The sequence below is a fragment of the Cavia porcellus genome, unplaced genomic scaffold, assembly GCF_034190915.1.
Source record: "Cavia porcellus strain 051 isolate PalLab524CR breed Dunkin Hartley unplaced genomic scaffold, mCavPor4.1 scaffold_4, whole genome shotgun sequence".
NCBI lineage: Eukaryota > Metazoa > Chordata > Mammalia > Rodentia > Caviidae > Cavia > Cavia porcellus.
This window is the reverse complement of record NW_026947487.1, coordinates 54165921-54187483: the sequence shown is the minus strand read 5'-3', so window position 1 is coordinate 54187483 and position 21563 is coordinate 54165921. Positions and strand designations below refer to the sequence as shown.

Genomic DNA, 21563 nt, shown 5'->3' with positions numbered 1-21563 from the left:
AAGCGGTACCCACAGCCTGTTACATCCCAGGCACCTCACACCAAGCTGTTTCCAGAGTATCTGCCCCCAAACTCCAATCACACCTGCCCAGGAAGAGGGCTCAGGTTTGGGGCTCCCCCTTGCCCAGAGCTCTGGCAGGTGGGCTGCCAGGCCCCGCTGCTCCTCACACGCTCCTCAGAAGCAGGTGAAGGTCAGAGCCATGTGGGGAATGCCATTTCATGGTAAGAACCCGACGGCCAGAGCCAAGAGCCCCCAGTGGCCCAGCTGGGACCGAGCTCTATTGGAGTCAGGAGGTGTTGGCCTGCTCAGAGGGGCGCTGCAGGGCACCTCACCTGTATGGACATTCAGGGGTCTTCAGGGCTGTCCCAGGGCCAGCGAGCAGCAGAACCCGGCTCCTCTCAGTTCTCACCACGGCTTTCCCACTCCTAAGACGACTCAAACCAGCAAATCAGGGAACTGAAGCAGGAAGCAACTTTCAAAATACTTTTATTCGCTTCTCTGGGTGGCCACTCCAGACAGTCCCTGCAGGGGCCACTGCTCTGCATGGCAGGGACATTCCTGTGCTCCACTTCCGCGCCTCACACACGTCAGCCCTCCGCGTCTTCCACCTCTGTGCCAGGTACTTCCTCTACAATCAAAAAAAAATTGCATCTCAGCTGGACCCTGAGCAATCAGGGGCACTAGACACATCTACATGACAGCCAGACGTCCTCACAGGGCTGCTGGGCAATTATTCACTCAAAGCCAGGAGACTGACAGAGGCTCAGTGCTCGTGGCGTGTAGCTGATGGCGTGTAGCTGTCCTAAGGCAGCAGGGTCCATGTGCCTCCTCCCCTTGCTGCACAGGTACTGAGTAAGTGTGCATCCGGGTACCAGGCCATCACTGTGCAGATATGGCACTGGTGGGACAGCAGTACAAACCCCAGGGCCTTGCTACTGTCCAGGCACACACTCCTGATGGCTCCAGTGCAGCTGAGTCCACACGGCTGGTGGTGACATGGGTGCCTGTCACATGCTCATTTAGCAGAAAGCCAGCACCCCAGCAGGGCCTGGAGCCATCATCCCTCATCAGCCACTGCAGCACAGCTGGACAGGTACCAGGGTCACACACACCCACAGCACTGACCCCAGGGGACAAGCAGCCAACAGAAAACCCGCCCCAGGGCAGTTGCCCCGGCAAACCCCCTCGGCAGTCAGCCCAAACCAAAACGCAGCTGGAGTGGGTGACAGGGCCATCCGGCCACCTGGCATCTTCCTGGATGAGCCAGAGGCCTGAACAGGCCACCCAGCCCATGACGGCCCAGGTCCTACCTCCCTCTGCGCTCGCGCCGCTCTTCTTGGAGACAGAGCCACTGGTCGGCTTCAGTGACCCTGCACGAGAGGTTTCTCCCGGCTCCTCGCCGGCCTCAGTGGTCGCAGCCTCTACCTGGACCTCCCTCTGCTTCTTCCTCTCTTGGACTATTCTGGGGGAGAGGGTCTGTGTCAAAACCCCAAGTAGGAGATAGGCCCTGGAGCCAGGTCCTCCCAACTCCCCCTGCCCTAGTTTCGGGTCAGTTAGCTCCATCACACTGGGGGACATCCAGCTACAGGTCACAGCCAGGCCAGGCTCCTAGGGTGCCCGCTGCCACACTAGGCGACCCTCTCAGGAGGGCCCAGTGCAGTGGGTGCTTGGAACAGGTGAGGGTACCATCGCTGCCCAGGCCTGGGGTCAGAGGCCAGGTGCTCAGCCTGAGCCTCAGTCCCGTGGCTCCTCTGTGGGAGCAGGGGAGGAGCTTATCCCAGAGACCGCACCCAGGTTGACAGGACATGGGCCAGGGGCAGGACTCAGCCCGCGTCCACAGTGTGGTCAGCACCCTGGATGCACCAGAGGCCAAGTGCACACAGCCGCCCTTGTGGGTAGCAGAGGACCCTCCATCTCCCCTGTAAGGGATGGTGCCCCCATGCCACCAAGGCCAGTGGGTAATGGAGCAAGGCCAAGTGCCTGGAGCATAGTCACCAAATGCAAGGCTGCAGAGGGAAGGAGCCGGGTGCTGCCCCCTACCCCGCACAGAGACAGACAGACAGACAGACAGGGGAGCAGGATCTACTTGTAAACGATGGTGACGATGAAGGCAGCAGCGATGACCACAAGCAAGATGGAGAACACGTGCACGTAGACTGCAAGGCAAGTGGCGGCCAGCGGTTACCTGGAGCGCCGCAGGAGGGGGCGCAGGGCTGGGTGGGGCTGCTCACTGCTCTCCCCTCCCTTCCCTCCCCTTCCTCACACCCTCAGCTGGGGTTCCTGAGAAGGGCACAGGGAGGGTCTCTGGGCAGACACAGTCAGTGTACAGCCCATTCCTGCCCCAGGTGTGGCCTCAGTACCCTTCTCCTATCCCCAGAGATACAGCCTGGCCTGGTCCAAGGACTAGGGCTCACCCCCCACCCAGTCTCATCCAAGCTCAGTGGGTGTCTCAATGGGGTCCCAAAGCAGTACTTCACTGCCAGGTGGGTCTGGGGGCCTGACGGCTAGGACTGTGGTGCTGGCCCCCCACTGCACCCAGAGACTCTGCTGCTGTAGCCTGAACAGCTTGGGTGCTGAGGGACGGAGGAGGCCCACCAGTCTCAGCTGCTCGGGTGGCCTCCTCCGCTCTGACCCAGCCTCGCACCCCAGAGGAGGTGCTGTAGGTCAGTGCCAGCTTCTGTAGGAGACACTGACCGGCCCCAGGCTCCCAGTGATGCGAGGACACACAGGAGAGGCACTGGACCCTGCCCTCCGCAAAGCCAGTCTCCCCAGGCAGAGCCTCCACCCTGCCTCATGTTTGGGAGCCATGGCCCAGTGACATAGTGCCATCCACATGGCTGAGCACCGGGGAACGGGTGACACAGTCACCGTGAACTGATCCAAGGTGCGGCACAGGCGTGTGCAGAGAAAGGTGCGATAAGTGATGCCAACTGAACAGAACTGGACCACGGGTCATGATGAGCTGGGGGAGGGAGAAATGGGGCTGCAAGAAGGGATCCCCAGACTCTCTGTCCCAGGGGCGCCGCCCCTCACAATGCAGCCACATCTTAGCTCTCAGTGTAGGCTCCGGATCATCTGCACGCAGGACACAGACCCAGCTGGTGCCGTCACAGCCGCCAGTCAGCACTTGCCGGACAGTACACCACACAGCAGCCTGCAGTCTCCTGCCCCGTAGCAGAGGCCAGCAGTGTGCTGGGTCACAAACCATGTGTGTGGCTCTTCTTAGAAACCACACACAATGCCAGGTCTTCCAGAAATGGTAGCAACCAGAGAAAGGAGCATTTTCTTTAAGGAATAGCTTGGTAACTTCTCCCCGCGGGCAGTTAAACGAAGGTTTTGAAAGCGTCTCAGGCAGTCCCGTGAAGAAACTGAAGCCCTTGGGAGAAATGACACGTTACATAAAGTGCCCTGATGTGAGACAAAGCGGAGGCAGACTTTCTCTCTGAATTCCCACTTCTTCTGGAAGATCCAGTGCTAACTCCCGAGTTCGTCCTCTTAATAGTACAGTTTACACCTTCACACAATGTGCACATCAAACCAGCCCATTTAAGAAGTCAGCGAAAGGTTTTCATAGCAGGGAGTTACTCGCACAAAGAACTCATGATGCCCTGTCACTGAACACCGCCCCTTACCCAGCCCAAAGGTTTCTCGCGGTCTCGAATGGAAAAGATGTCAAAGAGATGAAAACCCACTTGCGGGCCTGGTGAGACCAAGGGGCACTGCCACTCTTTCCCTGCAGACGGCCCAGCCTGCTAATTTCAGAGATGTCAGGAGTTAAAAGTGTGGGAGATGGAAGGGGCTTGGGGTCACATCTGTGCAAGAAGGGGGCACGCAGGCAAAGTGTGGGTCTCTCCGGTTCTTGAGGGCCTGTGGCTCTTCTGGATTCCCAGGGGACACCAGGGATACACAGGCAAGGTTCCCAGGACACCAGGGCCTGCCCACTACTCCAGTGTAAGTGCAGCAGACACAGGGCAGATCAAGAACAGCCAAGGTATAGACAGGGGCTGCCCCCTAGCCAGGCCCTGCTCCAGGCGTCTCACCGCTGCCTCACTCTGCAGCGTCTCTGCTGTGCTGGGATGCAAGGAAGCTCGGGCAATCGGGGAGCCAAAGACAACAACCAGCGCACTCAGTGACACCACACCTCTGCTCACACACTGTTCCAGTGCTCATGTTTCTGCCAGGGGAGCCCCGAACAGTGACTCTCCGAGGACATATAAATTGCATAAGTGCCCAGAAACGGGGGCTTCCAAGAAACAGGACCCATGTAGACATGAAGGGCACTGAACTCCCCATGTCCTAGCAGTAGGACATGCTCTCTAGCAGTAGAGATGTGACTGCCAAGCCACCAATGCCACAGACCACAGAAGACAGTAAGTGTGAGGGAGAGCAGATGACAGCCAAGCCACCCCCAGGACAGGCTCGACCTCAGCAGAGCCTGTTACCATGCTAGAATGCAGTTCATGACTGCCAGTGGCACTGCCAGACAGGGGACCCCGGCAGGGTCTCAGGGAAGATGCTGGCAATGGAGCAGCCACAGGCTGGTACCACAGAGGCGCATGACCTCCCCAAGGAATCATCATGCTCTCACCCATCATGCCTCCTGGACTGGGGGCTTAGGAAAGCCCAGGGCCACTTTCAGGATGGTGCTGGCCACAGTCGTAGAGAGAACACTCGCCCTACTCTCTCGGGCCAAAACAGGCAACCCTGTTAAAAAAAATCTTCAGCAGTCTGAGAATTAACCAAAAGCCGCCAGGAAATGACTCTATATGGGCCACTGGATCTTACAGGCCCAGGAACCTCCTTATCCTGGGCCCTCTCCTGCTGCCATCCTGCTGCAGTCTGTGGTCAGGCCAGCACCAGCGCCTGGCTGCCAGGAGTCCTGCAGAGCCCCGCTGGAGCTGGTGCCTTGAGGCACCCTGCAAGCAGGAAGTAGAGACCAGACAGAGCTGGCAGAGACAGGCATGGTACCCCGGCCTGGCAGGTACGTCCTGCCCAGCCACCGGCTGACCACAAGGCTAAGTAAGCAGAGTCTTCGGTGTAAACACCACCACAGACAGACTTGACAGATTCCACACAGAAAAAAAGCCATCAAAAAGTAACTGCAAGGGGCTAGCGATTTAGCTCAGCGGCATAAGCACCTGCCTTGCAAGCAGGTGGTCGTGAGTTCGATCCCCAGTACTGATAAAAAGAAAAAAGAAAAAAAAAAAGTAACTGCAACAGAAATCGGCAGCACAGGAAGCCCTGCATGGTGGGGAGGGGGGGCTTCAGAGCTGCTGCAAATAATGCCCAGTTCTCAGCCACCAACTCGGGGGGGCCTGCACAGAAAGCAAATATGGCTACATGATGAAAAATGTCACCAACTGACCAGAGGACACCAGGACCCGGTCCTGACGAGGGGAGGACTTGAGTGCAGCCACTTTAACTACGTCCAAGGATGGAGCAAATAGCACCTGAAGGGCTGGCATGGGAGACCAGGACTTATGTTCCTGCCTTGATGTTCACCATTGTACAGGACACGCCAGTCACAAAACAAGACAAGAAAATGAAGCCATCCAGAGCAGAAAGGAAAAGTAAAACATCTGTATTTGTGCTGATTTTGTAGAGAAAATCCCAAGGAATCACCCAGAGAAACCAACGTTCAAATTCAATAAGGCTGTCAGAAACAAAATCAATACATAGCGGTCCGCTGTATTTCTGTATGTGACCAGCCCGAAAATGAATGAGAACTCTTGACACTTGTAACAATGTCAAAACTGATAAAATACATAGCAGTAAACTTTTAAAAAGAAACTCCAGGTAGGTACAATGAAAACTACAAAATATTAAAGAAATTAAAGACCTAGCCGGGCGTGGTGGCACACTCCTGTAACCTCTGCACTCAGGAGGATCATTGCAAGTTCCAGTCCAACACCGGGGCTGCAAAGTGAGCCAAGGCAGGCTTGAACCACATAGCGAGACCTCATCTCCAAAAGATAAATAAAGAAGAAATGAGAGACCTAAATAAATAGGAGAGACACGCCTTGTGTCCATGGATCAGAAAAATTAATATTGGATTAGTGGCAAACTCTCCAAATTACCTCCAGATTCAATAACAGCCCTGTCAAAATAGCCAATGTCTTTTTTGGCAGAAATTAATAAGCTGATTCCAAAATTGATATGGATATGCAAGGAACTCATAACAGGCAAAATAATACCAAAAAAAAAAAATGAAGTTGAAAGCCTCACACTTCCAATTTCAAACTGTACTACAAAGAGGCAATAATCAAAACTGTCAAGATGGACATGGAGGTCCATGCGAGCAATTCCAGCACTCCTGGGGGCTGAGGTAGGAGGATCACAAGTTCAAGTCTAGCATGGGCAATTTAGTGACTCAGCAAGAGCCTGGGTCAAAAATTAAAAATAAAAACAGGAGGACTGAGGACATGGTTCAGGGAGTTCCTAGTGCCACAAAATAACACCTAAAGCTGCACAGTGCTGGCAGTGACACAGAACCCAGAGTCCGTAACTACACTCACTTTCAAGTCAGCTGATTTTCAGCGAAGGCACCAACTCAGTGGAGAAAGAGCAGCATCTCCAACTACAGCGCTGAGAACTCCACTTGAGGCCCTACCTCACGTCACATAAAAATAAACTCAAAGTGAATGAAGACTTAGATGTTCAAGCCATAACAAGAGCTCTTGGAAGACGTTATAAACAAATCCTCGTGACCTTGGACTAGGCAATGGTTCCTGGAGGTCTCTGAGCTGGGCACTATGGCTACCTGTAAGGACTGTGCCTCTCTTCTGGTCCTTGTCCTCACTCCGAGGAAGAATGAAAGAAGTGGGGCTGTTAGTGGTGAGTCCAGATGGATACAGGGCCAAACTGAGGCTTATTTAAAGCCAGGCAAACGCAGAGGAAGCAGAGTGGCTGTGGCAGCAGCAGAGCGGTGCCCAGGTGGAGGCCTCCCGCCACGCTGCCCACTGAGCAGAGGCCTCCTCACACTGACCATGAGCACACACTGAGCACATGGGCCAGGCCAGCCAGGGCCTCGGTCGATGTTTCTCAGAAGGGACAAGGTCAGCATACATGAATGGGTTGCCTCACCAGGACATGGCGGGGCACACTTCCTCAGCACACAGTACGTGCAAGCCTGTGACGACTGGCAGCATTAGTCAGGAGCTTTTCTCCCTGCTTTGTTTTTCTCTGCGTCCCTCGAATCTACCCCTACAGTTTCCCAGCTATGAGAAAGCAACCAAAAGAAAAATAGGTAAAATATTCATTATCAAAGGATAAGATAGCGGTGTTTTCAGGAACACCATGGAAAAAGAGAAAAGGCAACCAAGAAAACAGAAGGAAGTGTTTCATCTCACGGATCTGAAGAGACTCTCGGGTCTAGCAGGTGGAACCCCATCCATGAGGACAGTGAACTCAGTGAGCGAAGGCTTTAATGGGACCCTGTTTCAGGAAGCTTCACAGACAACAAGCTCGTCCACACGTGCCCAATACCAAGATTCACTAGGGAAACAAAGTCACAGCCATTAGGGTTTGGCCAGGAGAACGTGGAGAATCTGGAGACTGCATGGTAATGTGGGCACCCCAGAAAACAGTTCGCAAGTTCCTTAGAAACCACACCACAGGTGGAGACTTGAGAAAATTGAAAACAGACGTTTGCACAGAAACTTACAGAATGATAGCCAGGGAGTCACCAAGTGATAAATGAGCGGTGGGGAGTTTGGGCAGCAGAAGGCTATTGAGCATACAAGGACCAGTACCGACAGGCTGCAAGGTGCTGAACCCCAGAGCCACACCTCGGGTGATGCTTTCATGCAGCTCACTGAGGACAGAGGCGACTGGGCTGTGAGGCTAAAAAGGGAGAGATGCAGGGGTCTCTTCTCGGGATGATGACAGTGTTCTCACATCATGTCCACGATGGTTGCATAACTTTGTGAATCTGCTGAAGGCCACGGAATTGTCTGCTTTTGAAGAAAAAATTTTGCGGTGACAGTTTTGTGTCCATAAAGTAAGAAGCACGTGGGTTGCTCCTGTACGCAGGAGGGGCTCCTAGGAGCACTGGCATCTCCTGAAGGGTTCCCAGACCTCCTACAGCCAAGGCCCAAAGGAGACATGGGCAGCAGAGTCCACTGTGGCCTCTTGTTTCTCCTCTAGAGAAGCCAAATTGCATCTCTCTCCCAAGAGCCAGCCTAAACTGGGAAGCCGGCAGAGCCCCGCCATGCTCCAGAGCAAGTCACCAGCGCAGGATAGGGGACAGGCCATGCCTGGCTGGTGATGCAGGAAACAGACACCACAGGAAGAAGGTGTCTGTCCAAAACAGGCAGGGTGGGGCCAGACAGCAAGGCAGGAACAGCAGAGGACCCAGGTAACTTCCTGTCTGTGGGAGCTGCTCCTTCTCTCTGCGGGAAGGGAGGTGAAGGCCGCAGCCCAGGCTAACCCTGCTCCAGCGAGACACAGGCCTGTGTGTGCAGCCAGGAGAGCCAAGAGGAATGGACAGGGGCAGGAGTGACAAGGACCAGCAGCAGCTCTCTGGGGACGCACACCCTTGGTGCAAGCCCAGCAGGTGGGGAGCCATTCCTTATCAGCCCAGCCTGGCCTCCCTGCCACTCACACAGCCCCAGAGACTCGAAAGCCGGACCCCAGCACCAGGGGACCCTGGCCAGAGCCCTCAGCTAGCCTTTCGATCCTTGGTGGATGCTCCCCAGCCACCGGCCTCTAGGTCCAGCTCTCTGCATCCCCAGGGGACCAGATGTGGAGCAACAGTCCTGCCTGCCTACAGCAACCCGGCAGCAAGGGCATGAGACCCACAGCACCTCCCCGTCACGGCCCACGGGAGCCAGGCAGCAGGGACCAGGGCAGTGGAGGGGAAGCCTGTAGCACTTACCCGGCACCGCCTTCTCGTAGCAGACGCTCTTGTAGAAGCAGCACCCCAGCTCCTTGCAGCGGTCTCGGGAAACGTTGTAGTCACAGATGGCATACAGGGGGATGTCACACACTGCAAGGCACAGACACGGCGCTGACGTGGCCGAGGGCAGAGCCACGCTGCCCGCTGGAGGGCATGACGATGGCTCTGGGCTGGGGCTCGATTCCTCTAGAGCTCTGCATCACGCACGCCTTGGTTTGAAATGAAGATCGGGAATGAATTAAATTTCTGAGCAGAACAAGGCTCTAATTTGGTGCAGGTCCCAGGAGGTCAGGAAGAGGAAGAATCCCACAGAGTGGTGCCGGGTGCAACAAGGGCCTCAGCACAAGGCTCTGGCCGGCCAGGCAGGTGGGGCTGCAGTGCAGGGAGCTCAGATGCCACACAGTGGCTAAATCACCAGGATTACCGCAGAATTCAAAGGTGAATCCACAGGACAGAGAGCTTGTTTATTGTGGTGCTGGTGATGGAATACAGGATTGTCACATAGAGCTGCATCCCCCGCCCTCTATTTTTTTAAATTTATTTTATCTATTTCTTGTCTTTTTGAGACAGGGTCTTGCTATGCAATTCAGACTGGCCTTGGGCTCACTTTGTAGCCCAGGCTGGTCTCGAACTCACAATGACCCTCCTGCCTCAGCCTCCTGATGCAGGGATTAGAGGAGTGCACCACCCACCATGCCTGGCTTCTCACACTTTTTAAAGTCTTTTTTATTTTGAGACAGTCTTACTACATTGCTCCGGCTGGGCTTGAACTTGGGATCCTTCTGTCTCAACCCCCCAGAATGCTTGGATTACAGACCCAACTATAAAGTTTAATTTTTTAAACTTTTATTTATTTTGAAGAGAATAAAACCAAATGAGAGAAAACTAAAAGAGGTCAGTCAAAACAAAAGGATGGACATAGTACATGACTTAAAACCAAAATACAAGGTAATCAACAGTGGTTACTATAATGTCTCTTGTTATCTTCAATAGAATTGCCCATATCATCAGGCATAATAAAATTGAACATAGCGGTACAGAACAAAATCAGTAAAAACAAAACATTGGAGACATTAGAGGACTTCAAAAGAGGAAAATAGTCAAACCAGAATGGGTATCATAGTGACTCTTATTGTCTTCAGAGTAGTTGCCTATATTCTCAGATTTGATATTATCAAAAATAACAGATTAGAATAAAATCAGTCAAGACAAGACAGCAATCTAACAAAACAGATTCAAATAAAAGCAATCAAAACAAGGCAGTGAAAGCAATACAGGGATTCAGATTAAGTTAATAAGAAATTAAAATGGTCATCATAGTATATCCTGCTGTTTTTGGAATAGCTGTCTATGCCCTCAAATCCAGTACAAGTAGACAAACTGGAGCAGAATATAACCAAACTAAACAGAGCAATGGAAACAATATGGGTTTCAAATCAAGATATAAGATTAACAATGTCCTCTTCGTTCCCTTTTTAGACAATTCCTCCCCTTTCACTTTCCCAGGGTGCATTGTACATTTTGTATCCCACTAACTCCTGTAGTTTTTACATTAGGAAGGCAACCGGCTATTTACCTAAGCAGTTCTGAACCTTTTTACCCCTGAGCTTGATCTCAAGTTGTATACATTTACCTACAAGAGCCTCAGGGTTTTCTTTCCTTATAGCTGAGTAGTTCTCCATTATATAAAAGTGTTATGTCTTTCCAACCAATCTGCAGCTGATGGGTGAGCTACCTCCACTTTTTTCTGGCTCCCTGTCACATACAGCATTGTTTTCTCATCTTTGACTTTCAGTCCATAAATCCTCTTTCAGGTTAAATACATTTCTTATATAGAGCATCTTGATGGACACTATCTCCTGATCCACTCTGTGTTTCTTTTTATTAGTGTATGAAGGCCATCCATGTTAGCAATTATGACCAGCCTTCTCTGCCTCATCTCTGCCATGCTATTTTTTCTGCTGTTGGTTGTCTACTTTTCCCCTTTATTCCACTGTGTGCCCCATTGAGTGAGCACCCTCTGCTGCTGTTCCTGAAACCATGGTTTCTCTGTCTCTAGAATGCCCTTCAGTATTTTTTGTAGAGTTGGATTGGTGGTCACGAACTCCCCTCGTTCTGCTTTTTCATGGAAGCATCTTGTTTCTCCATTAATTTTGAGAGACAGTTTTTCAGGGTACATCAATCTGGGTTGAAGGTTATTTTTTCAGGATTTGGAATACTTCACTCCAAGTTCTTCTTGATTTGATGGTTTGTGTCGAGAAGTCTGTCATGATTCTGATGGGTTTTCATTTATATGCGATCTGTTTCTTTTCTCTGACTGCTTTTAATATTCTGTTCTTGTATTGAATTTCTGGGATCTTGATTATTATATATCTGGGTGTAGATCTATTTTGGTTATAGCTGGGCTGGAGATTTAGCTCAGTGGCTTAAGTGTCTGCCTGGCAAGCACGAAGTCATGAGTTTGATTCCTGGTACCAAAAAAGAAAAAAAAAAAAAAAAAAGAGGTACATTTCTATTTTGGTTGTAGCTGGCTGGAGTTCTGGGTGCCTCATATATCCAAATATCATTTCCTTTTCCTATGCTTGGGAAGTTTTCTTTAATTATTTTTGCTTATAGCCTTTGTATTTCATCTGTGTTTACCCCTGCTTCTTCACTCACATTTTTTATTCTTAAGTTATAGATCCTCTTGTTATCTTCTAGCCTTTGTATTGTTACTTCCTGGTTCCTTGTTATTTTTAAAACATCTTTCCTTCGTGATCACAGGTTGCAAACCTGTTTTCAATCTATCTTTAGTTTCTTTCAAGCAGTTTTGCCAGCTTTAAATGGAGTTTTTAATTTCCTGTTACTTTCTTTGAATGTTTCATGTATTCTAAATTTTTTATATTCTTCATTAAAGATTTCCCTCCTTTTTCTATGCTCCTCTCTTCTTCTGTGTCTTCTTTAGAAGTGCTTAGTATTTCTTTTATTATGTTTCTTATATCTTCCTTTACTTATAATATTTTTCATTCTTTTATAGTTTCACAGATACATCTTTATGTCAGTTGCTGTTACTTCAGAAACTGCAGGTGCATGACTCCCAATCCCTTCTGTGTTTACCTTTCCTGGACCAGTACTGCTCGGGTTGGAGGCCAGAGACTGCCTTTTGTTTCTTCCTCTTGTCATGTTCCGGTTTCTTCCAGACAAGTGGGCAGCGGGGCCCCCAGCACTTCCTGTATTGGTTATAATTACTCTGAAGCATGCTGGCTAGGGATTTCTGCTGCTTGCTGCTTTCCCCAATCTGCTGGTGACCACTGGAGTATAAGCAGGGATGGGCAGGCTTGTCCCTCCCTTCTGAGCTGCTCAAGCTCTGGGAGTCTTCTCCACATTAGTGTGTGCTGCAGGGTCAGGGCTGGTTGGGATAGCTTTAGGGAAACCTCAGCCTTGGCTATTGGATTGCACACAGGGGTGGGACTTAGTCCAAGCAATTTTCATCAATCTGCTCTGTGCTAGGAGTGGCTGAATGAGGCCAACTGCACATTCTGGGCTTATCCTGCCTGACTCCAAAATAGTACCCAGCCAATCGCACACAGTGGAACCAGCTCTCGTGAGAGTGCATCTGACTACAGCCTTCTGTCCATGTTTTTCTTTTCTTTTTCTTTTTTTTTTTTTCTTCACTTTAGTTTCTCTCTGGGTCTCGAGGACCCACTTCATTCCTTCTGGTCTTCTCCAGAATGCTATCTTCTAGCAACTGGGCTGTTTCTCTCAAAGAGGCTCTTTACTCTGCTGCTTATTGTTCCACCATCTTCCCAGAAAAGAAAGTTTAGTTTTTAAATGCCAGTCTGTCCCCAAAAGGAAGGACAATGAGTGGGCCACAGAGGGCAGGAAAAGACAGCAGAGTGTCCCTGGGGAATGACCGTTTGCAGCCGCTCCGGTGCCATTCCCTTCCATGGAGAGGCAGCGTTGTGAGTGGACTTGGGAATCAAGCCACACTTCATCACTCACCAACCCAAGGCCAACAAGGTCCAAGGGACACAGAGGCCCCTCCAGGACAGCAGCATCTCCAGTCCGGGCTCAGTGTCCCCAGTCAAGTCCACAGTCAGCTGATGCCCTGAGTGCTCCTGAGGGCCAGAGACACCCACTTCCCGCCTCATACAATAGAAAGGTGAGTTAGGTGAGGATAGTGGGCAGCTAGAAAGGCCCTGGGCCCACAGGAGAATCGGGGTGACCAGCACTCAGCTGGGTGAGCAGGAGCCTAGGGTCGGGGTTAACAAGAACCAGGTGGACAGTTAGGTCCAGGATGTGATAGCAAAGTGACAGCAAAGTGAGGTGCTGTGATGGCTACTGTGCACCTGCCAGTCTGGAAAACACCATCCTCACACTCCGTGCTGCAGACCAGCAGGCCCACCCCGCACTGGACCTTTTTGGTTTGGGCCATCGTGCATCAGCTTGTCTGGTCCACAGCATGACCTGAGCCTGACTCAGGGTAGTATGAGCCCTGCTCATTTCTGGCATAAAAACTCCTGGTCCCACATTCAGATTCCTTTCTGGCTGTCTGGGCTTCATCTCTCTTCTTAATAAACAAACACACCTCCCATCCATCTCTGTCCCCGACCTGGCTCTTCACCTTGTGAGAATCCAGCCTGGACGAGGTGGTTTTGCCCGGACAGAGCCTTCCTTCCCCGGTGTCCAGCTGCAGATGAGATCTCCCGTGGGGCCATGGTCCTCACCCCCACACTGCCCCCTCTGGGCTGCATGTGGCAATGCTGTGGCCATCGGCCTAAGTCACCCCAGAGTGACCTGGGGACAGAGGCCCAGACCCCTGCAGCAGCAGCTCGGCCCCAGAGGGTGCCCTATCCCCAGCCAAACCTTCCCACACGGGGACCACCACAGCACCCCCTGCAGCTTCCCCACCGCTCTCAGTGGCCCCAGGGCTCATGCCTCCACCTCACCCCACCTGTGTGCTCTGCATTCACCCGTTGTGATGTCTGGGAAACAGGCCAGCCTGGACCGGCATCCTCAGCCACCTCCCAAGCGGGCAGCGTGCACGCCAGGCACCTGCTCTCCTGTGCCTGTGTCCCACTGACTGTCACAGAGGAGTGGAACCACAGCAAACCACAGGGGGCAAAGGCAGATCAGTGGCACTCGAGCTACAGCAGTGCCCCTGAAGGTGCCCCTGTCTGAACCTGAGGGATATTGTCATGCTGGGCACACTCGGACTGCTCTGAGTGGAGGTCCTAGGCAAGGGCTGGGGCCAGCGTATATTCCCCAGGACTTTGTTGTTCCTGCTTTGTTTTCCCTTAACTGTGGCTCCTGAAGTAAGAGCGTCCAAGTGGGTGAAGAGTAAAAGTCACAGGCAAACCATACAGTGAATATTTAAAGACATTTGTTACAGTAAAAGGCACACTGCCACTGAGTTCCTCAAAACCCTCCCCCTCACTCTGACCACACCCATCCCTGCCCCCGCCACTTCCTGCAGCAGCTCAGAGGTCCTCAGTCCTGCGTGTCTTCAGGTGAACTGGCCTTGCTTCCTTAGTGCCCTGAATCAAGCCAACACACTTCCTTTGCATGGTGGTTTTGACTTTGTGGTAGAAAGAGCCAGAAGTTGCACTGGCAAGTGAGGTGGACAAGGACCCAGCATCCTGTTTTTATGAGCTGCCTCTCCACTGGATGGTGCTCCGTGGCAGCATTCACTGTATTTTTCATCAGACCTTGGAAAAACCCTCGGGAAATAGGACTCTAGAGCTGCTGCAGGAAGTGGCCAGAATCGTGGGATAAGTGTGCTGGAAGTGGTGGCAGGTTGAGGGGACTCATGGCAACGTGTATGTTATTGTAATCAAGTTTATAATGTCAACATTCACTATATATTTTGACCACAACTCATCTATTGGCCAGCGGACACAGAAATGCTTCTGCCCTTTTCACTTCTTGGGACACAGCTGAGGGTCACTGTTTCCCACACTGTTTGTGAAGCCTTTGGTGTGGCTGTTTTCATAGTGACAGGCAGTAGAGACTCCGCTGACTTCCCTATGAAGACCCCTACATCCCTGCCTGCCCCACCCCACTCTGCCAGGTGACACGGTGGATGCAGCTCTGAGGGCTCTTGTTACCTGCAAACATCTGCAGTAGGTGGGGCGGGGACTTCTTGATTTCTGGCGCATATCTCATTGTCACAGCCGGCGGGGGCCACGGCGATCAGAGGCCGGACACCCAGCCGGATGCTCCCGAGAGGCGAGATGGTACACGCCCCACCTGTGCCCTCGGCCACCCCGTCCCTCTCAGTGTCCTCCAAGCGAGAACGACTTCTTTGTCCTGGGAACTGGCCACCTGCTCCTGTCGCTGCTCCGTGGAGCCTGAGCCGGGGAGGCCCATCAGCTGTGACATCACAGGGCCCTGTGAGGTCACACAGCTTCACATGGGATGGCATTCAGAGTGAGGGACTGTCCCTGCCAACTCTGCCTGTGTCCAGGGCTACATGGCCAGGCAGCAAGGCACAAGGTCTTGCTGCAGGGCACCCAGCCTGGCTTAGGGCAGACGTTGTCGGACTCCAGCCTGGCCTCCTCTGCGCCTGGGTTCTGCCCTCCCTCGAAAGGGAGAAGGAGGGCCAGACTTCTGGGACTTGACAGCCACGGGTATGCAGAGATGGGATGCGGGGGTAGGAAAGGGTCACCACCATCACAGGGCCAGCAGTGATGCTGACCGTGAGGCCAGGGCTGGTCGGGCAGCAGGAGTCAAGCCTGGGTGAGAAACCACAAAGCGGGAGGCACAACAGCAGGTGCTCCAGGTCCCCACCGCTGCCACCCCCACCCCGGGTGGGCCCATGGGCCACATCTGCAACCCACGCCAGCGTCACGTGGCTGTTGCCATGGAGGTGGCATCCCTGGGTAACAGCTCTCCCCACACTGCGGGCACCAGTTCTTCACTGTACAAGGCTGCAGTGTTCGGAAGAGTCGCCACAACTCCACTTCTCTGTTATTAAATGTCAGCCGCTTTTGTTCACAAATAAAACCAAGTTAATTAAACATCTAGGGAAACGAGCGGCCATGGGGCCAGGCCCGGAGTGGCTCCCAGAGAGTCCCCCTGCCCTCCAGTCTCCAAGGCCAGGAAGCCCAGTGTCACTGGAAGCGCAGGGCAGCTCCTCTGGGCCTGTGTCCAGGCAGGCGATAACCTCAGCCACCGGAGTGGCTTAGTTCCTTCCTTCCCTCCTTGCACATTTAGTGGGGCAGGCCTCTACTGCCTACAGTGGTGGGAGTGGCCTTGTCGCGCTCCTCCTCCTCCTCCTCCAACCACAGGATGTAGCTACAGCTCAAGCTGTGCCTCTAAGACATGTTCCAGCCCTGACTCAGTTCCCCAGAACGCACTGCCCTGGAAAAGTGGGTGCGTAGACATGAGTCGGGGCCCGCTGGGGCGTGGCCGCCCCAATTCAGGGTCTTTAAAGAGGGAAGAGTTTGGACAGACACTAGTGGGGACAGTGAAGATGGAGGAAGAGGCAGGCAAATGCTGCTTTTGCCTAGCCGAGGAGAGCTAGGTCAGTGCTGGGGCAGGGCAGCCGTGTACCTTCCAAGCCTTGGGGAGCGGGCCTGACCACCCCAACCAGGGATTTATGGCCTAGGACTGGGAGACACTCCTGGGATAGGGCAGCCCTGTTTTAGGGCTTTCTGAGCTTGGGGTGGGGCTAGGGACGGCCCCAAAGGTAGGTGATGGCACCACCCTGCCCATACTGGGCTGAGGACCTCAGTACAGCCCTGCAGCTCCAGACCAGCATGGGGGCCTGGAGTCCCCACCTTGCTCTTCCCAAGGCACATGCCAGTCGTGGAGTTGTTTCTGTGTGAGACGCAGACCTCAGGCCAGGTCCATAAGCCCAGCGTTCATAAGGCTGAGGCAGGAGGATCACAAGTTCAAGAACAGCATGGGCAACTTCATGACTTAGCGAGACCTTGTCTCAAAAACGGAAAAAAAAAAAAATAATAATAAGGCTGGGGATGTAGCTCATACAAGGCCCAACTCAACCCTCAGGACTACAGAGGGAGGGGGGAGAGGACGGGAAGGAAGGAGGAAAGGAATAAGGAAGGGAGGGGGAAGGCAGGCACCAGGCTGAAGATGCAGCCCACACAAGGCCCTGGGCTCTACTCCCCAGGACCGCAGAGATTAAAACACCAAACCGCAGGAATTTTCAAAGATGCAGAGAAGGGACAGAACAATGGCTTGGTCCACTGTCCACATGGTATTGCTCTACATAGAACCAGAGGAAAACCCACCTCCTTACAGGGCAGGCACCGGATCCACCAGAGGTCCTTTGACAGGTTTTCTACACCAAGACCTCGTCTACTTTAGCAGGTGTACGCGGCCCACACCTGGTATCCCAGGTGTCCCTGGTATCCCAGCAGTCTGGGAGGCTGAGGCAGGAGGATCACAGTTCCAGCGAAGTTGAGGCAATCTCACAGTTTAATCTCATGGTTTAATGAGACTCTCAAAACAATCATGAAATAAAAAATGAAGATGATTTAAAATGAAAGAGCTGCCCTGCGGCCTGTGGTAAGTGCCCAGTGCACTCTGCCCCAAGCCCAGACTGTTCAGGAACCCTCCAGGCTTCCAGGTGCAGTGAAATGGCTAAGTGGGTCTGAGGCGCCTACATCCGCCTCCCCATTCTGGCTGTGCTCGGAGAACTGTGGAGTTTCCAGTAAGCAGGTAGGCGCACACTATCTCTGGAGTCCAGCCTATTTGGGACTCTTGCACCGTCTGGGTGCAGAATAAGGGCTGGGTGGATCTGGGGTGCCTGTATCCGCCTCCCCATGTGCCTAGAGGACTGTGGATTTCTCAGCAAGCAGGCAAGCATCACCAGTTCCAGAGGCCCCACGGCCTGTGGTAAGTGCCTAGTGCACTTTGCCCCAAGCCCAGACTGTTCAGGACCCTCCAGACTTCCGGGTGCAGTGAAGTGGCTAAGTGGGTCTGAGACGCATACATCCGCCTCCCCATTCTGACTGTGCTTGGAGAACTGTGGAGTTTTGAGCAAGCAGGCGGGCACACAGTGTCCCTGAAGATCAGCTCATCTGGAACTACAGAGTTTTGAACAGGTTCCAGAGGCCCAGCGGCCCCTGGGGGAACTGGGTGCCAGAGTCCCAGGAACTGTGAACATAGAAGTGGATTTCCAACAGACCCTGAGGAAGCTTTCAAATAACACTTGAAACACCGAAATATAGGAACGAAAGACCAAATTACAACCTCAAACCTCCAGCCCATCTCAAGAAACCCTAGGAGTGATGTATATAGAAGAAAATACATGCCATACATCTCAAATATTGGACATAATAGTTACTGAAATAAACAAGCAACTCCAAGAAGCTTTAAAGGAATTTAAACTTGAAATAATCTCCCAGGTAAAAGAAGAAATGATAAAAGAAATGAAAGAGATTCTGAATATATCTAAAGAAAACGCAGTTAAAAAATTGGAGGAACTAAACAAAAAGATAGAATCCCTAGATGAGCAATAAAAGAAACAAACAATACATAAAAAGAGGAGCAGAGATATACAGGAAATCAAAAACTCCACTGAAAGCTGTAAAAAAAAGCCTCAATGAAAGTGAAGATAGAATTTCAGACCTTGAAGACAGGATTGCAGCTAGTGAACAGGAAAGGAAAGATCTTTTAAAAATGACAAGGACTCAGGAAATAACAATTCAACAACTGCAGGATGATGCAAAGAAAAACAACGTAAGATTGATAGGGATTAATGAAAAAGAAGGGGACAACATAAAGGATGTCAAGAGGATATTTAGAGAAGTAATAGCTGAAAACTTCCCAGGCATGAGATCAGAAACTGACATCAGGTTCAGTGAAGCCTATAGAACTCTAAATAGTCATAACTAAAATAAAACTACACCCAGACATATAATAATCACCATCCCAGAAATCCAACACAAGAATAAATTATTAAAAGCCGTCAGAGAGAAAAGACAGAACACTTATAAAGGAAAACCTATCAGAATCACAGCAGACTTCTCCGCACAAACAATAAAGTCAAGAAGAGCATGGAGTGAAGTCTTCCAGATTCTAAAGCAAAATGATTTCCAACCTAGACTGATGTACCCTGAAAAACTATCATTCAAAATCGATGGTGAAATACAATACTTCCATGACAAAGAACAGCTGAAGAACTTCATGAACACCAACCCAACCCTGCAAAAAATAGACAGTTTAGATACACAAAGGAAAAAACCACTAAGCAAAGCAGATAATTAAACAGAACAGAAAGATAAAGATGCAACAGCAGAAAGATAACATGTCAACAATAAACCAGCATATAACAGTTATAACCATTAATGTAAATGGTCTTAATGCACCAATCAAAAGAAACAGACTAGCAGAATGGATCAAGAAACAAAATCCAACCATATGCTGTTTACAGGAAACCCATCTAATCCAGAAGGATACTCACAGACTGAAAGTCAAAGGATGGAAAACAATACCTCACACAACACGAACCCAAAAAAAAGCAGGAGTAGCCATTCTGTTTGCAGACAATGTGAACTTTAAACCAACAATGATCATAAAGGACAAAGAAGGTCACTACATACTCGTTAGGGGAAAACTCCAAGAGGAAGAGATAACTATCAAATATATATGCACCAAACTCCAGAGCACCCAGTTATATAAAACAACTATTAACAGAAATGAAAACTCAAATTATCAGTAACACAATTGTAACAGGAGACCTTAACACACCATTGACACCAACGGACAGATCAACCAGACAGAAAATGAGCAAAGAAATAACAACTGAATCACACCTGTGAACAAATGGACTTGATAGACATATACAGAATGTTCCACCCAACATCAGAATACACATTCTTTTCAGCAGTACATGGGTCATGCTCTAAAACAGACCATATATTAGCTCACAGAACACATTTAAACAAATGCAAAAGAGTTGAAATCATCCCTTGCATGTTATCAGATCACAGCACTTTGAAATTAGAAATTAATGATAAAAGATACTGCAAAAATCCCACAAACACATGGAAACTGAATAACACACTATTGAGTAATCAGTGGGTCACAGAGGAAATTAAAGAAGAAATTAAACAATACCTACAAGAAAATGAAAATATATAGGGGCTGGGGATTTAGCTCAGTGGCATAAGCGCCTGCCTTGCAAGCAGGCAGTTGTGAGTTCGATCCCTGGTACCGATAAAAAGACAAAAAAGAAAATATAGATACAACTTACCGGAATCTGTGGGATACAATGAAAGCCATCCTCAGAGGAAAATTTATTGCACTAAGTTCCCACATCAGGAAAACAGAACGAATACAAATAACCTGATACACCTCAAACAGCTAGAAAAAGAAGAGCAAGTCAAGCCCACAGCCAAAAGAAGGGAGGAAATTATAAAAATCAGAGCAGAAATCAACACAATAGACTAAGAAAACAATCCAAAGAATCAACGAATCAAAGAGTTGGTTCTTTGAAAGAATAAATAAAATTGATAAGCCCCTAGCCAACCTAATTTTTAAAAAGGGAAGAAAAAGCTCAAATTCATGCAATAAGAAATGAAAAAGGTGAAATCACTACAGACTCTACAGAAATACAGATCATCAACACCTATTTCGAAAACCTCTACTCTCAAAGGTTTGATAACACAGAAGAAATAGATTCCTAGAAACATATGAAGTACCAAAGCTAGATCAAGAGGATGTAAAACCGCTGAATAACCCAATCTCTATTAATGAAACTGAAAATGTAATTAAGTCCTTACCTACAAAGAAGAGCCCAGGCCCAGATGGATTCACTGCAGAATTCTACAAGAAATACAAAGAAGACCTAATGCCGACACTCCTCAAACTCTTCAATGAAATTGAAAGGGAAGCAATCCTTCCTAAGTCATTCCTGGAAGCAAATATTACTCTAGTACCAAAACCTGAGAAAGACCCAACTAAAAAAGAGAACTATAGACTGATCTCCCTAATGAACACAGATGCAAAAATCCTCAATAAAATATTGGCAAATAGGATGCAGCAAATCATCAAGAAGACTATACACCATGACCAAGTGGGATTCATCCCAGGCATGCAGGGATGGTTCAACATACGTAAATCAATACATGTAATCCACCATATCAATAAAGCCCAAAGAAAGAATCACATGATCATTTCTATAGATGCAGAAAAAGCCTTTGATAAGGTCCAACATTCATTCATGATAAGAACTTTACAAAAAATTGGAACAGATGGTCTTTACCTCAATATAATAAAGGCCATTTATGACAAACCAACAGCCAGCATTATACTAAATGGCCAAAAATTGAAAGCCTTTACTTTTTTTTTTTTTTTTTTTTTGTCTTTTTCCTTTTTATCGGTACCGGGGATCGAACTCACGACTGCCTGCTTGCAAGGCAGGCGCTTATGCCGCTGAGCTAAACCCCCAGCCCCGAAAGCCTTTACTTTAAAATCAGGCACAAGACAAGGATGTCCTTTATCACCACTCCTATTTAATATAGTACTGGAAGTACTATCCAGAGCAATTAGACAAGAGAGAGAAATAAAAGGGGTAAAGACAGGAAAAGAAGTTAAATTATCATTGTTTGCAGATTACATGATACTCTGCATAGAAGACCCCCTAAACTCCATTGAAAGACTCTTTAGATATAATAAATTCAGTAATGTAGCTGGATACAAAATCAATACTCAGAAA

At 50.0% G+C, this 21563-nt stretch overlaps 1 protein-coding gene across 1 annotated transcript; it reads right to left on the bottom strand.

The window, feature by feature from the left end:
* Positions 1 to 468: 468 nt before the first annotated feature.
* Tex29 (testis expressed 29) lies at positions 469 to 20007 on the bottom strand. Its single transcript, XM_063247041.1, has 5 exons — positions 14983 to 20007; positions 8876 to 8986; positions 2087 to 2156; positions 1311 to 1462; positions 469 to 628 (listed from the first exon to the last, which is right to left on the bottom strand). Exons 1-5 carry the CDS (start codon positions 15038 to 15040, stop codon positions 588 to 590), a joined length of 432 nt encoding a protein of 143 aa, XP_063103111.1. The 5' UTR covers positions 15041 to 20007; the 3' UTR covers positions 469 to 587.
* Positions 20008 to 21563: the final 1556 nt, after the last annotated feature.